The sequence below is a fragment of the Folsomia candida genome, unplaced genomic scaffold, assembly GCF_002217175.1.
Source record: "Folsomia candida strain VU population unplaced genomic scaffold, ASM221717v1 Fcan01_Sc004, whole genome shotgun sequence".
NCBI classification, from domain to species: Eukaryota; Metazoa; Arthropoda; class Collembola; order Entomobryomorpha; family Isotomidae; genus Folsomia; species Folsomia candida.
Window position 1 is genome coordinate 6,330,470 of NW_019091196.1, and position 16,625 is coordinate 6,347,094.

Below are 16,625 nucleotides of genomic sequence, written 5' to 3' on the forward strand. Positions count from 1 at the left end.
AAATACTCGCACGTAGTTTGTTGGCGACTTTCTAATAAGCGCCGGTGGAGGTCGATAGTAAAACTGCCCCCAAAACGGCAAACTCTTCCCCCCGATGGACTCCATTGTGTGGAGTGAATTTAAATATTTAATTAGAATTACTATTATTACTATACACGAATAATAATTATCTCGAACTGCATCGATTCCCTTCACGTTATTGGATCCAGTCCTTTTCAGGACAATGAACATACGGTGGAATTTTGTCACGTGAATCAGATAGAAAGACGCGATCTGTGGTGATACTGAAAGAGTTTTATTAGTAAGTACTTGACTTTTTCTAAATTATTAATACAAAACGGGACAAAAAAAAACAATTAATTAATTAGGTAAATAGCACGCGCAATCTAGATTGTCTAAAGGATATAGATTTTCCCCCTTTTTGACGATTATCTGGTCGGATCTAATATATATTCTTTCGTTCCAAAAAAGTACTCTTGTTTTGAATCAGTCAGTTTAAATAGCTTGAATACATACAAAGTTATGCATAATAAGGAATTCTAACATATTAATAGGTATACTAAATTGCATTGCATTGCAGCTCGTAGCATTTCTGTTCATGCAGCGATTATTACTTCGGTAAGTTCAGAGATAGTAAGTATTGATTAGTAAGACATCGAGTGGTACTTTTTTCGTTTCACTGGTTATTTTTAGGTACATATCGTGGTTCCGCATTGCATAAATTTATTTAAGTTACTATTTAAGCTATTTTAATTTTTGAGGTAGTAGTGGTTGGTATTTAACCGTAACAATATAAAAATTGCAGAAAAACAAGCAACCGATCCCTATTTGAATACAATACCAATTGTCAATCAAAACTTAAACACGTTAGTTTTAAGTTTTTGAAGAATTGAATTCAAAACCGAGCATTACAAAAAACGCGACTAATTACGAAACTGTATACTTAATTTCTCACTATACTCTACTTATTGTTCTGTCTTTGATTCATTTGCATATTATGTAATTTGCAGCTCATCAGTTCTACACAAATTCTACACATTTACTTGCAATAATTTTTTAAACTGCTAAGTGAAAGCGGACAGATTTAAATTTAATTTTAATCCGACACGAATTCGTCCATTCTTCTCCGCACAGCTAGTTCGACGACTTCCAAACTAGCCCAGTCCAGTTCCGGGATAAGGCAAAGGACAGCGGATAATAGGTTTGACGTCTGAAAAAGGAAGAACATTATTTTAAAATGGGTTCAAAATTATGTAAATTACACAGACGCACTCTGCTTGCTGGATTTTGCTCCATGTTTGTTCTCGGGTCGTGTGGTGGCTAAACGGTGGACAAGTTAAAAAATAATAAGGAAATGAAATTCAAAATTTTAGGAGGAACTTTACGTCAGAAATGTTCAAAAAATTGGAATACATTCCATAATTTTACATAATTACGACGCTCCATAATTTAAAAAAGAACCCGTATTTTGTAATGTGATTACTTAGCAAGACCCAGCATGCCAAAAAATAAAAATATGAATTAATTCAACTCCACCTTTGTCCTGGGCTTGTTATTGCTGCCACTTCCGCCCCTACTGTTATTTTGGGCCGAGGTGTAGCCTCGTTGATTGGATCCCGAATTTCGGATCTGTGGGGGTGGAGAGTCATCGTAATATGGTTCTTGATACGATCCACGTCCCGAATCTTGAAGATAATCTGAACTCGGTCTCCGTTGCTGTTGTTGATGATAGTTTCCTCCTCCTCCTCCGCTGCTACCGTTCGTAATTATCATCTCGGCGGGTCGACTGTCTCGCTCGATGGAATCGCGATGTTGTTGGACTGCGTTCGCAGTGTGGGGGTAATACTCTTGGACGGGGGAGCGCTGAACTTTTCTCATCTGTAGAAGCGAATAAAAATAATATAAAATTGTACGAATAGTTCCAGTAAAGATTAGAGTTAATTATTATGTGATGTTGATTAATTAACGTCACACCAAGTACTCACCACGACTGGAGGGTCGACGGCAGAATTAATGGTATTATTGTTAGTTGTTGTAGGAGGGGATGAATTAACGTCGTCAATAAGATTTCCGGAAGATTGGTGAGAGTGTCGGCGATGTCGCAATCCATTAGAAGTTCCATTCACTTGTGGAGGAGAAGAATGTTGTGGTGATTCTTCGGGAGATCGACGCTCTTTATTGTCCTCCGGCTTGATTGTTAAATGTTAAATAAGTTGATTAGATTCAATTAGTTTTATGAAATACTGTTAATATTAAATAATTCCAAACCAAGTGATTTTCAATTAATTGATTATAACTGGGCCTGATTTATACGTGCAATTTCTCAGAATTTGAATAACTTTTTAGGCGACAATTAAATAAAAAATTCGTAGGAAAATTCAAAGTATAATTTATGGGCGACGTATTTATCGAATTATCTCTTCTACCTGGTGAATATAGGCTGGCGTATATTCGGACGGTGGCGATCTGGCCAGGGCGCTCGTTTTTACGATGACCTGCTCACAATCCAGGGCGCTTGAGTATCTACGATTCGGTACGACGGCCGTGGGGGGACTCTCTTCCCGGTAATAGATGGGTTCCGGCGAGCCACGTTCCTGTGCATAAAATATATACAATTAATTATGAAGCTCTATTAATTATTAATTAAATCAAGCAACGAATAGTTACCATACCCTTCGGGCAAGAGGATGTTCCAAAATGAGGCCGACTTTCATCGCTTGTTCCACCTCATCGGGGGTGACTTCGTTATTATCGAGAACTTCGAGATTTGGCAGGCATCGGATAACCGTGGCTCGATATCTGTTCAAATATTGTTAAAAAATAATTGGATAGATTTTTTTGCACGAAAAACTCACAAGGGTCCAGCCGTGTCCACGCAGGGATTTTCAGCCAGCAAGAGACGCCTCAGACGGGTGAGTTCTTGCAGATAGCAGAGCTCGGATAGGTCACGGATAGCGTTGCGACGGATATAGAGTTCCACCAAGTTTCGACAGTACTGGAAGTCGGAGAGGGTGGTGATTTTATTTAAGCTGAAATTGCAAAGGTATTATTTTGACAATAATTTTGGCAATATTTTGTATCCCCTAAAATATGTGCATCTCATAAATCAAATTGATAGATACTTTCCCCCACATAAATATTACAAAGTAAACTTTTGCTCATTTAATTTCCATCCGTCGTTTACATTTATGGCCCAATTTCATGCTCAAGTTGGTCGGTATGTACACACAACTTTGTCAGTTTGTTGGCATTATGAAAATCGATCTTTGTTCATACTTCCGTCCGTCCGAATTCGGTTTTATTCTATTCAGCACTTGAAGCGTGACTCATTTCCACTCACTCCACCCGCCCCGTCTGACTCATTTTCATACATACACCAATTTCAGAACAAACTTTACTTTGTTGGCGGACGCCAAATATTGATCTTATTTTTCCCACTGACGAGAGAGAAAGAGACGTGAAATACTGCATCCATAATAATAATATGTCAATGACACGGGAATATGCAGGAGAGACAGACACGATAAAAACCTAGCCATCAATTGGAGGAACAAAAGGATGAAGAAGATCTCATACCACTCACAGACAATTACTACAATTTAGCCATTAAAAAAATCGCTCCCACACTCTCACAGTTTCAAATGCTTTAGACAATTCATCTCCTCAAAGTCAAAAGTTAATGGCCTTTCGACAACAATTTCGAAACAAAGCAACGGTATTTACCTCACTTTACGTGTCTCTGTATGCATCGCGGTGGTAAAAAAAATTGCAGCAACCGAAATCTCTCTGTCTGTGGTGAGGATAAATAGTTCATAATTTTGACTACATATATTTTCACTTTTCCCCATAAAATAATGATCGGAAGGCTGAACAAGGTTTACTAAATACTTAGCAATCAATTATCGAAAACTCGTAAATTTTTGGTAAGCAGAAAATTGATCCATTTTGGTACAGGGCCAAAAAGGCAAAAATATATGAATGTACCGAAACGAAGCTTGTGTTAAATTTGTACATAGCTAGCTTTGGCTTCCGCTCTAGTATGGCACATACTCTGATTTATTTTATGTGTAAGAAGGAAGGTTGTTTTTTAATGGTTCGCCATTCCAGTTGGGCAACCATGCAGGAGAATGTACGTAAGAAGTACATCGAAATGAAGAAGAAGAAGATCCAACTGCAGTTTCTTCAGAATTTAGAACTTTACTTTAGAAAGAAAGATGCAATTCCTTTTTCTAATTTTTTCTTGCCTGTGGTGTGTCTTTTGAAGAGATAGGAAAATACGACTAATTTTTTGCACCGTCATTATTGTGGATTTTATACATCTTTGCAAATCACATTATTAGCAGGGTTTGTTATTGTAGTTGTTTTGTATGCAGAAATGTTTGTTATTTTGCATTCTTTGGAATGACTGTGTATGTTGAATCTTTACCATTTTAAATTTCCTAAAAAGTAATTGTGTTTACAGGGAATTTGTGTCACGCCGAAACTATAACATTGCCCTTATGCGGACATAAATTTGAATATCGGGCAAATTTGGCATGCCATAAATGCCTTGGCCATAAGTACTTACTAAAAAATGCATTACAAGAATGAACTACATACTTATTTTGGTAGGGACCTCAAAGAAATAAAATTAATCATGGGAATGACACTGTTCTTATCTTGTTATAAAATGTATTGTTATTGTTATTCTAAAAGTCTTCTTTTTCGCACATAAAGCTTTACTTTACTTGCATCTATTTACATACGTACCTACATTGCAGTTCATGCATTGTGTGACTGATAGACAAGTGGATAAAAATACAATACAAGAATGCCATGCATAAATAAATACATAAAAGAAAAAACCTGACAGTGAAACAGAACAATGCCAGGATTACATGCTTGACTGACGGGACGACGTCCAGGTTGGGGTTTAAAACACATAAAAAAATCCATTTCATTACAAAACTCATCCGAATTCAGTCCTCATTAAGCAGAAACAGAAATCTTAATTATGTAGAAATGACATACCATACATAAATTCCGTCATAAGTGGCTCTTTAGTTGTCCTAATTTAATTTTATCACTGCCTATTTACAACAAGTCAAATAAAGATTTTGTCTCTGCAACTGAAGTTTCGTTATTTGGATCCATGAGAAAATGCGTATTTGGCGTTTGGAAGGATATACACGAAGTGGTTTTGTATTTGAGGAGGTAGGCACATTGTCCAAAAAAGGACCGTCACCTTGAGTCACATTTGTAATATTACATCAGTCTCCTCTTGTACATACAGAAATGTATTTACTTTTTTTTTATTACGAACACACACATTTGTCAGACCTCTACCTACCTATAAAGTACAATAGGCTGTACTAATATGTATGTATAACCTTCTTTCAATTTCCTATTGAGCGAACAGATCAAGAAGAAACAACCACGAAGAGAACCATCCGCTCATTAAATGATCGCTTTTGTGAGGGCGTCATTTCTCCATAATAACTTTTCGATGTGGAGGAGTAGTAAAAGACCAAGAAGAAGAAATATATGCAATCCGTTCTAAAAAGGGTGAGCTAATAAAGGTATTTTTTGACGTCATCCTGTGTTCATGGTGAAGTTATCAAGTTTAACTTATCCATCGGCAAAGGTAAACAGATGACGATTGGAATGTCACATTCCAGATAAAATACAGACTGGAACACGTAATACATATGTCAATATTTGTGGCGCAATATATCTGCATTACGTAAAAAAGCAGGACAGCATTTCTGTAAAAAGAGTCAAACTCGTCACTACTACTAGTGTCCATGTCCTTTTATGCATATCGGACCAAAAATCAGTCCGTGACACGGCCAACAAAGGGTGGATGTTTGTGTGTATGTAATGCAAGGAAAAGGAGGAGCAGTTAAAATTAAATAATAGTAAAGAATGAGACTGTAACGATTGATGAGTTTAAATAATTGGAAACATTTGTAAGAAAGGGATACCACATAAATAAATTATGTCCCACATTTATGTATGAAAATAAATTAAAAATTTGACTTTTTTACATGTTTTTGTCTGCTCTCGGACTCTTTTCAATTTCGTTTTCAATGTCACTGGATTGAATAAAATCCGTATCTCCGCCAGTCAAAAATCGGTTGAATTTGTTGTCTGTGTAGCTAAACATAATACAAATGTATGCATTTTTCATGTTTTTTACTACTGTCAAATTGCAGACGAAATTGAAGGACATTGAATGAAATGACACATCCCATCCAAAGAGCATTGATGACCAAAATAGTTTAATTCGATTGCATCGCATTGAATTTAAATTTTGACTCTGTTTTCTATCTCACAGCCGTCAAGTCAAACTGACCTACCCCTCTGGGTATCTAAATTTAAATTAATTAATAATTGTGACACTAAAGAGTGAAGATAAGATTAACGATGGCGGTATATCTGTTACTCGTCACAACAGATTAATCCTTCGTCTTGCAGTTAGTAGAATTGTGATTAATTTACACTATTAGTATTAGCATTTAACTACTCACATCAAACACTTTCTCTCATTTCCTGTCCCAAATTTATAAATAAACTACGTATGCATGCATGTACTTAGCAAATAAGTAATTGTGGAAGAAAGTGCAAACATAAATAAATCAGCTCGGTCGGTGATGAAAAAATTATTAGAAATTATAAAAGACAATAAGTAATCAGGATGCAGAAGAAGCTTTTTAAATCCGCTCGTGAGAGGAATTAGTACGAAAAATAAGTACAGATCGGCTGAACATGTTCTCGCAAATTAGCAATTTTTAAAAGCTTTTACAACTAAAATAAAATTTGAAGCGACGACACAAACAACAAAAATACGGCAGTGCTGTCATGTTCTACTTCTTTTTCTATCTAACTAACTAACTTGAAATTAATTAGTTGGCGGATGAATGAATTTTCATCTCGACTTTAGTACTAGTCGACTTTAGTACTAAACTAATCTTAATCTCACAAAAACCAAATTGCACTTCAGTACAAGATTTTAACTAACGCAGGTAGAAAAATCATATAGGCTTCGTTTTTTTGCAGTTAATTAGCTCAAAATGGAAATCAAGAAAAATAATGAAAATTGCATTTTAACCGTTTCAAACAAGGCGACAATATTTCACTAGTTTTTTGGTGATTGAAACGGCTAATTAATTTTTCGCTCTTCTCTTAAAGAAACGCCCATATGAATGCAAATTAGGTATTAAAGATTACAAATCCAGTCTAACTAGCCAAGTCAAGCCATCCATTCACGTCTTAAACAATTACGAGGAAATCCTGATAAACGAGATGATAAGCTGACGACAAAATTAATAGTTATGTGTCGAGAAAATGGAGTCGTTATAGTACAGGACTTGGTGACAGCGATTCTTTTGCGACAAATAAATATTTATATCTCTCAGCTGCCGGTATTTTGATGGATGTGACAATAAAAATAAAAATAAGAAAGCGTAGTAGACGACAGATTTGTGGTGTGGTTTATGATCTGTCTCCATTTATATTTCACTCTTTCTTTTCCTGTTTAAAAATTTGACGCTATTTTTGACGCTGCGTGGATTCATTCAGATAGAAATTTTATAGAGGAGGAAACTATATGCTTGAAAAATATCTAATGCGTCCTTCACGATTAAACAATTTCAGGAAATATATTACTATATGTATGAAAAATGAAAGGTACATATCTCCACGGGGGGAAAATTAATGAAATCATATACGAGCTGACTGATCAAACTTATTTGAATAATAAAAGCAAATTAACCAGCTTGTGTTCGTGATCGTGAATAAAACAATTTGAGCTTGACATGAAACCAGTAAAACCCACCGGACGTGGGGGGACGTACTTTTACTACTACGTGCGTGTGAATTATCATTAAAAATCATGTCATATTATTCCTCAAGAAATAATAATCTACCGACCGACAACATGCCTTTTCCTAAAATTTTGAAAACTAAACTAAAACTAAACTCACCTCAACGATAAGACTTCCACATTTGCCAGTCGTTTTACGAGACTCACATCTATCAAGTCGGAGCCCCTGGGGTAACAAAAAGATGAAAGCATCTTTCAATTTAATATGAAGGTGGAGTAATTAGTAATTAGCATATTTGAAAATTATTACCAGCAATTAAGCTTCTTGACAGCGCCAAGCTCGGACGACTTGGTTCTCGCAATTATCATATCTTCCGTGAGTTTCGTCATCTTCATAAAATTTGTACCTTTCTACAACAATATTGTGACTTTGGTGGGTGGGTGTGGCGGAATGAAAAAGTTGTCTCTCCGACAGGCAGACAACGCTCAATAATTTAGAGTTTTCTTTTTACGATGTCACGAACACGACTGCATTTTTTCAAAGACGATAAAAACTCGTCGTAATCCGACTTGAAAATTACGAAAAGTATTTTTCTTCTTATCTATCACCCGACAAAAAATAGACACAAACCTGGGCAAATTCACGTAAACGTTAAAGAAATTGCAATAACTTTTAGGGTTCTTGTAAATACGCCCACCCAAAAAAGTTAGTAAACAAACGTGCAAGTTTCCAGGAAACAAAAATAAACCGAAATTAGTAGTCAATTCACGGAACAAAATTAGAAAATGTGTCCTGCGTTAGCTAACTTTGATGGTGGTTAACTTTAACTTTAGAATTAAATCACATCTTTCCATAACGAATCTCTCGTCTTATTCTCTTCTTGGTTCCGCCTTTAACTTAATGTATGCAAGTTAACTGTTGTCGTTATTATGTAAATTAGCAGATAATTTTTGAAGTGTGTTGAATTAAGTAAACGAAACGACGACCATCTCTTCACCATCTTCGCCAGCCAACTAACTGAATTTGGCCGAGTGTAGTCAGACAGCAACAGCTGAACAACACTACAAAAGTATGCGAGCCGTGCTGAAATGAGACAAATATTCATTTCGACTCTCACCCTGTACAAAATACAAGCTTTTTTTAACACTCCAAAAATGCGTATGGTATAAGAAGGCCTTAAATAATAAAGTTTTGCCAATTAAGGAAACAAGTTAATTAATTACTAAACTAGTTAGTTAAATCTGACAGAAAAGTGAACGATTTTTCTGAAATTATGTATGCATACATCAAATGAGCAATTAAGTTAAGTGTTGATGCATTTTTTTCATGTAAATGCATGCAATTGCATTTCTTTAATTAAGGATGCTAATTAATTAATAGTAATTTATAGAAAATTTAAGTATGTGTTATCCTAAATATTCATAGTTTCGTTTTTTCGTAAAAAATATCCTGTAGATTCACGTAATTTGCATGTATATTAAAATTTACTAATTTTTATTAACCCGCATAATTCTAAATATGAATACAAATTAATTAATTAAATTGTAATTTATACAAAATTGAAGTACAGCCTTTCCTAAATATTCATAATTTCGTTTGTTTTCGTAACAAAAATTTCATGTAAATTCATATGTAATATAAAAATCTGCTAACAAAATTTCTCATCAATCCGCATAATTCTGTACCCTCGCTTCAATCGCGGCGTTATTAATATTAAAAAAATTAGTAAACGAGTCCTCCGCACTAACACTGTCTGCCCCAGCCTTATTTAAGGGCCCCATCCCCTTAAGTAACCACTGGATAAGTGCCATCACCTCCATCCTGTCATTAAGATTAAGTCGTTTGTCAAAAACGCAACGATCACACGGCTCAATTACGTCAAAATCTTGCAAAAGCTTTGTATAAGTGACTTTTGCCACGAGAATGAGTTGACGCGTGAGATGGATAAAATGTCGCCGAGTGAGGGAACGTGCTTCTTGAACCCCCTGGAATCAAAACAAATGCATATTTATTTAATTAATTTTAGTTAATTTTAAATGTTAAACCTTGATGATCAAGTCTTCCAAAAATCTGACACTTCGTGACACCCGTTTTCCTGCGGGTGCTCTCGATACCACGGATGATGACCTCGCGTCATTCACCATTTGAGAAAATAGATGCATTTCAAACGCAATGCTGACATCTTCCAATTGTGTGGGAGAAAGTTTGCCTCTTCGTCTGACAATGAGAAATTTAAAAATTTCACCTTTATATGGTTATCATGACCTGAAATATTATTTTATTCTACTCACAAATAGGCCTCATTGACCTTTAGAATCGTTCCCGACACGACTAGGGCACCATCTTTAATCAACCTCTTCATCATTTTGACCTCTTTTGGGAGACACCAAGATCTCAGCAGGGTCATGTAGTAGCGTAAAAAACGCTCCCCATTGTTGTCCTCGAGGTCACTCTCATCCGCGGATTTGTAGGGGCAACTTCCCAGGCCGAAAAACAGGTCGGAATCATGCTTCAAAGTTGCGTTGGGTTGAATAGGTTGTGACAAGTATTGCGTTTTCCATCCAGGCAGGTAGACTTGGTTTTCCATATTTTGGGGGGATGACGATGAAGATTCGGAGTCTTGTGGAACGATGGATCGACCCAAAGTGGGGTTGACAACGGTAAACGTAGCGTCCGGCATGGTTTTGACGTGATCAGCAAAGGTGTCAGGGTCAAATGGGGTGTCGTCTGGAAAAGTAGAGCAAGATATTAAATAAATGATAAGTATTTTTGAATGTTGCATTTCGAAAAATAATAATGGATGTCGGAAACTTAAAAATACAGGAAATTTGATGGCGATTTCATCAATGTTAAAGTACAATTGAAAACTTTCAGCTAGCGTAGCAAGGTATCTACCGTCAAACTTTAATATTGTAACTTTAATATTATTTATAACCGGCGTTTTATCATGACATTCATTTAATTCGTATTGAACCAGAATTTGAACAAGCTAAATAAATCGCAATTTGTTCAAAAGTGGACAAAGTTTTTAGAAAACTTATCAATTCAAGTTTATGCGTACCTTCGCCACTATCTGAAACAGCTGTCGCGACGGATTCGCCTTGTTCTGCCATGGCATCCGCTACCGTCCTTCCGCCCCCTTTGGACACCGAAGTTGAAAATGAGCTCCCCCCAGCCACAGAGGACGCGGAGGAATGGGACGCTCCCCCATCCTTTCATAAATACTGTTTCATTTTGGCTTCCGACAGGTATACATTATTTTAAGGTCTCATATTATAGAACTGACATGTAGTAACCTATTTCCGAGGTCAAAAATATGTTAAAATTGACCACTACGTCTAAAATATTGTTAATTGAAAAAAAAATCTCAAATGAACGCCGTGAACACATAAATTCGCCCTGAATATGTCCACAAACTTATATTTTTTAAGTTTCACGATCTTTTTTCGCGTGGTGTGACCTTAGAAGTCTGAAACTTTGTCGTTAAATACGTTGGTAAATTTTTTCACACTTTTAACCACGGAAGTTGGGATGTTAGCTCTTAAATACGAGACCATTTATGACGGTTGAAAGTCAAAATGAAACACTGTGCCTTCGATGCCGAACTTGAAAGCGCGGAACCACCTCCTCGCGCATTTGCCGACGAGTATGACGCTCCTCCCCCTTCAGTTAAGGACGCAGATGATGCAGTTCCTGCTCCATGAGACAGCGCTGAAGAGCGTGAATTGCCCCCACGCAATGCTACAGAACTTGCTATCGAATCGCCTTGGTTGTTCGAAATTGAGTTTGCTATTAAAAAATAAATATTTATGAATATCTGCATCTAAAAAATAAGTATTTGTATGTATTTGTATCTACCTTTCGAATTTCCCCCCTGCCCAGAAAATGAATTAGCTTCAGCACCATTAGCCCGCGAGATTGAATTCGCCTCTGAATCGCCCCTACCACGCGATATTGCCCTCCCAATAGCAACGCCGGTGCCTTGAGCGAGTGCATTTGATTTCGAACCTCCCGCCCCGTACGTTTCAGACCGAGAGAGGGCGTCTCCGCTGGTGGTTGACAATGAATTAGCGGTAGCAGAGGATCCATTTATGGCAGTGGATTTAGCGCCAAGGCCGATTTTATCGACGGCATTGGCACGAGCTTGCCCGTCCGTGGAGGCCGCGTTGGCAGTAATGTCGCCTTTACCGGTTAAGTGGGCGGGACGAAAGATCACTGGGGTAGGATTATCGTCAGGGTTATCATCAGGGCGTTTTGGTGACTTGACGATTCCACGTCCCATGGCTTCAGGTCGTTTTTTATTATTTTGGACACCATTTTCCTGAAAAAATGAGGAATGTGGGGGTGATGGAGAGCTATAGTAATCTATTATTTCTTTGTTTTTATTAGTCTTCCCATTGTTATTTTTCGAGGGGCGATCACTAGGCCAGTATTTGTTCCAATTGTGGGAATTTACTATCGTTTCGGGCTGTCTGCCATTATTATTGGTTTCGTCGTTAGAATTCCTACTATTTTTTTGTGCCGTGTCCTCCCAATCTGGGCTTTTTTGAGGGGGACGGTTGTTTCCATTATCTCCCCAGGTTTCGGGTCGACTTGTCGGAATTATTTTATTTTTGGGTTGATTATTGTTCCCCCACTCGTCATGAGACCAATTATTATTGTTTTCTGGACGCGTCTTTTTCTGAGGTTCTACATTTGACCAGTCATTATTATTCAAATTATTTTGAGGAAGTGCTGGTGGTTTCTTCACTGGAGGACTAATTTCTTCACCCCAATCGTTACCTGCATTGGGGGGATTATTATTCTTGGACGACCAAGTAGCATCATGTCCCCGGTCGTCAATGGGAAGTGGTTTCGTCACGTCTTCGTCGGCAATTTTACGATTTTTGTAAGCATGATTAGCAGCCACTGTGCGTTCATCAAGATCGACTTGCGGGGTCAGTGGCTCTTTAACTTTTGACCTGCCATCATTATCGTCAGAAAATTCGCCCCCGCCACGATTCTTGGTCCGAATATTGTACCTTTGTGAGTCTTCCTCGTCACCAGGCGGTTCAATTTTAGGCGGCTTATCTTGATCAGGAGGATAAGGTACTTGTTTAATTCTGGGGTTACCCTGTGGTGGTGATTGATAAGGGGAAGGTCCACTTCGTACCGTGTCGGTATGTTGGACAAGCGAGAGAGATGTATCGGTGTGAGTTGATTCGATGAAAGGCGGTGGTGACTTTTTAGGAGCCACGATTTCTTCCGGTATTCCACGATCTCGATAAATTAAAGATTCGCGTTGATTTTGAAGATATAAACGCTCTCGTTCTTTCGCCTGATCGACCTGATTAGGACTGGATGACAGTGATTCTCGGTCTCTTCCGATGTACAAGGTATCGCTAGATTTGTCTTGCGAGAGTATTTTATTGTCCCGGGAGGGATTATTTTCGTATAACGATATTTTTTCTCGGTTCTGATCAATTATGAGAGTGTCCTTCTCCTTGGCCCGGGTGAGGGTTGAATCTCTGTCAATATTTAGAGAATCCTTTTCCCGATCCTGTAACAAAGTGGTTTTGTCCCGTTCTTGGGTTAATTTGACGCCTCCGGGATTTTCTAAAGCGACATTTTCCCTGTCCCGGTTCCTGTAAAGGACGTCTTTTTCTTTTGTTGAGGAAATGGGATCGCCGATGGAGAGAGAATCTCTATCTCGCCCTGGAATAATGGTATCCTTCGAACCGTCTCGAGTCAATTTTTCTCCTAAAGGAATCTGGCCCCTGTTCTGATCGATATAGACTGAATCTTTGTCCGAATCGGGGTGCAGGGTGGGTTCCTTGCCTCTATAATATAGGGCAGAGTCCCGTTCTTTCCCAACGTAGGCAGTATCCTTGTCACGCTCTTGGGACAATTTGATCCCTCCGGGATTTTCTAAAGCGACATTTTCCCTTTCCTGGTTTCTGTAAAGGATATCTTTTTCTTTTGCGGAGGAAATAGAATCGCCGATGGAGAGAGAACCCCGTTCTCTTTCAGAAATTATGTTATCTTTTGACCCTTCTCGAGTCAATTTTTGTCCTTGCGGTGTTTCTAAAGCTATTCTGTCCCTGTTGCGATCGATGTAGAGTGAATCCTTGTCTGAAACGGTGTACAGCGAGGGTTCCTTCCCTCCATAATATAACGAGGCGCCCCGTTCTTTCCCGACATACGCAGTATCCTTTTCACGTTCTTGGGTCAATCTGTCGCCTCCGGGATTTTCTAAAGCGATATTTTCCCTGTCCTGGTTTCTGTATAGAACGTCTTTTTCTTTTGTAGAGGAAACTAAATCGCCGGTGGAGAGAGAATCTCGTTCTCGCCCTGAAATTATGGTATCTTTTGAACCATCTCGAGTCAATTTTTCTCCTGTCGGTGTTTTTAATAATGTCCTGCCCCTGTTCCGATCGATGTAAAGTGAATCTTTGTCCGTGGATAGGGAGGGTTCCTTCCCGCCATAATATAAGGCGGCCTCCCGTTCTTTCCCGACGTAGGCGCTATCCTTCCCACGTTCTTGGGATAATTTATCACCGCCCGCTCTATCCACGAAGACCTTCTCCCTGTCTTGATTTTTGTACGAAGCCTCAGTCTCCTTCCCTCTGTACAATAAAGCATCATCTTTCTGGGAATTTTTTAACAAAACCACTTCCGTTTCTCTTCCGGTCAAGACTGTGTCTTTGTCTCGGTCTTGAGACATTTTGTATCGTCCCGCCCTTTCCAGTGATACTTTATCAGTTTCCCGGTCATAAATCTGAGTTTCTTTGTCCCGACTGTAGACATATAAAGAATCTTTGTCCTGTCCCGTCCCTGTCAGTCTGGCCTGATCCCGCTCCTTGATTAGTCTGTCGTCATCCCGATCTCGTCCACGGTAGATGGAGTCACGGTCTTTATTCGAACGATAACTCTTGTCCCGATCTTGGTATAATTTATCAGATTTGCTGCCCCTTTTAGCGTCATCTCGGTCTCTGTCCCATTCAGTTCTTTTCCTGTCCCGATCTCTACGATATTCTCGATCCCGAAGATATTCGTCATCCTCCCGGATCCTACTTTTACTGCTGCTTTCTCGATATTTCGTCTTTTCTCGTCGAGCGGATTCCCGCATAGCAATGTCAGCCTCGTCGTCGTCGTCTAAATCATCGCCACCCGAGGTGAAGGACATTAACCCCATGGCGTCGCTTAAAATTTGATCCTTGTCCTTCCTCGACGTTTCAAGCATTTTAGAAGAACGAGACCCATATCTGTTGATAAATTGAGACAAAATTTCGAAAAATCCTAAAAACTTCAAAAATTTGAATATTCTCTTTTTTCTACCATTTCTCCCACCTGATTTTTGACCCTTCTTCTTCATGTTCATCGTCTTCTTGCTCGCGAATAGTGACGCTTCGCTTGACCCGAGGGCCCCAGCGACCACCGCCCTCTGTCCGATTCTCAACCCTGTTCTTTTCCACGTTTTGGAACGATACAGCCCTCAATCCGGAAGATTTATCTTGCCACGTCAATCCCGCACCGGTTTCACGTCCGATCTCCGACGCTTCTACGCCAGACCTTCTCACCGCTCCCGAACCGTCGGGAGAAGTCCAGACTTCAAGTTTTTGACCAGACGCGTGCCCCACAGAGTCACCTTTGGATTGACGGGAAGAAATCCAGGGGCCAGAAGGGGATCCGCTCAGGGTGGAGGTGCTGGACAAACTGGGAACGACGGGAGGCACAAATTATCATTAAATCGGGTTCAAGTTTTGCAACAAATAACCTCAAGAAAGTGGTTTCTTGCAGCTATTTTGGTCTGCAAGAAATGCAAGGCGCTAGAAACTACGCCCCGCCGCTATAAATCATAGGGCGCGTCGCTAGATGGCGCATATTTCTTGAAGTTTCTTGTACCTCGTATTTTTTGCTTTGCAGTGCAAGAAATGTGCACACACGCAAGAAGAAACACTACAAATTGCTTGATAAATCGTTTAAATAAATTTATTAAATTTCCACCTTGACGAAACTGCCGCTGTTGACGCGCTCTCATAGAAGTATCCGGACGGACCACCAGCCCAAAGGGGGACGGGTGCTGGGCGAGATTCTGTATCGGGGGGATTTTTACTCCCCTCAGAATCTTGACTGGGTTCCGAATTGTCCACAATTTTTGGACGATTTTTGAAATTTTGGTCAACATTTGTGTATTTAGTGTCTTGGTCTAGTAGAACTTGATGTTTCTGTTTAGGCGGCAGAGGGTGCTTTGTACCTTGATCTCGGCTGGATTGAGGCTGACAAATTTGGAGTTTATTAATTAACTAATTTAGAAATGATAATTAATTACTTAATTAATTCAATATCACCTCAAGATCGGAATAAAAATCGTAAGTATCGCCAATATCGTATCCATCTTCACCTCGAATTCTAACCAGGTTATTTTTCCCCGCCGGATTTTTTCTCGCTGTTTCTGACGTAGGGACCCAGCGTTCCTTAACCCCGGACGGCTTCAGGTCAGAGTCGGGCGAAAAGATGGGATTATAACCGCACGGAACGATCGCGGAAGGTCCGCAATTTGTGAATCCGTACGTAACAAAGCGCTCTTGGCCGGGGCCTCGGTAATCCCAAGCGTCCCACTCGATGACGTATCGACCTCCAGAATTGGCGTCCTCGGTTGTCGGGGCACCACGATCGTATACAGGGTTAAAGTCTCTGAGAGGTAAATATGCAAATAATTAGAGAACCGGGGGAATTTCGGACGAGTTTGAACTGGGATTTCCGTGGGAAATGTTCGTAGCGTACCTTAAATAAGCGTACACCACGTGATACAACGGTCCACCCTGATACTCGCGTAAT

The 16,625-nt window shown here is 39.2% G+C and overlaps 2 protein-coding genes across 4 annotated transcripts; both read right to left on the reverse strand.

Annotated features, from left to right (window-relative positions):
* Positions 1–274: 274 nt before the first annotated feature.
* On the reverse strand, positions 275–8,845 carry LOC110848761. Of its 3 annotated transcripts, XM_022096066.2 has the most exons (9): positions 8,115–8,843; positions 7,965–8,030; positions 2,856–3,029; positions 2,673–2,799; positions 2,427–2,594; positions 1,986–2,189; positions 1,537–1,878; positions 1,273–1,320; positions 275–1,210 (listed from the first exon to the last, which is right to left on the reverse strand). In XM_022096066.2, exons 1-9 carry the CDS (start codon positions 8,198–8,200, stop codon positions 1,097–1,099), a joined length of 1,329 nt encoding a protein of 442 aa, XP_021951758.1. In that variant the 5' UTR covers positions 8,201–8,843; the 3' UTR covers positions 275–1,096. The 3 variants fall into 3 exon arrangements, with proteins under 3 accessions (XP_021951758.1, XP_021951761.1, XP_021951759.1); XM_022096069.2 differs by lacking the exon at positions 1,986–2,189 and having other exon boundaries at positions 8,115–8,845; XM_022096067.2 differs by lacking the exon at positions 1,273–1,320 and having other exon boundaries at positions 8,115–8,841.
* Positions 8,846–9,407: 562 nt separating this feature from the next.
* Positions 9,408–10,518, reverse strand: LOC118435451. The gene is made up of 3 exons (XM_035851520.1): positions 10,097–10,518; positions 9,851–10,022; positions 9,408–9,790 (listed from the first exon to the last, which is right to left on the reverse strand). Exons 1-3 carry the CDS (start codon positions 10,483–10,485, stop codon positions 9,470–9,472), a joined length of 882 nt encoding a protein of 293 aa, XP_035707413.1. The 5' UTR covers positions 10,486–10,518; the 3' UTR covers positions 9,408–9,469.
* Positions 10,519–16,625: the final 6,107 nt, after the last annotated feature.

Coding starts and splice junctions, on each gene's coding strand:
- LOC110848761 (XM_022096066.2), bottom strand. CDS start 8,200: ATGAAGATGACGAAACTCACGGAAGATATGATAATTGCGAGAACCAAG. Junction 8,031..8,114: donor GTCAAGAAGCTTAATTGCTG/GTAATAATTTTC, acceptor TTGTTACCCCAG/GGGCTCCGACTTGATAGATG. Junction 2,190..2,426: donor CGCCAGCCTATATTCACCAG/GTAGAAGAGATA, acceptor TTAACAATCAAG/CCGGAGGACAATAAAGAGCG.
- LOC118435451 (XM_035851520.1), bottom strand. CDS start 10,485: ATGCCGGACGCTACGTTTACCGTTGTCAACCCCACTTTGGGTCGATCC. Junction 10,023..10,096: donor AAGGTCAATGAGGCCTATTT/GTGAGTAGAATA, acceptor TCTCATTGTCAG/ACGAAGAGGCAAACTTTCTC. Junction 9,791..9,850: donor TGGAAGACTTGATCATCAAG/GTTTAACATTTA, acceptor TTTTGATTCCAG/GGGGTTCAAGAAGCACGTTC.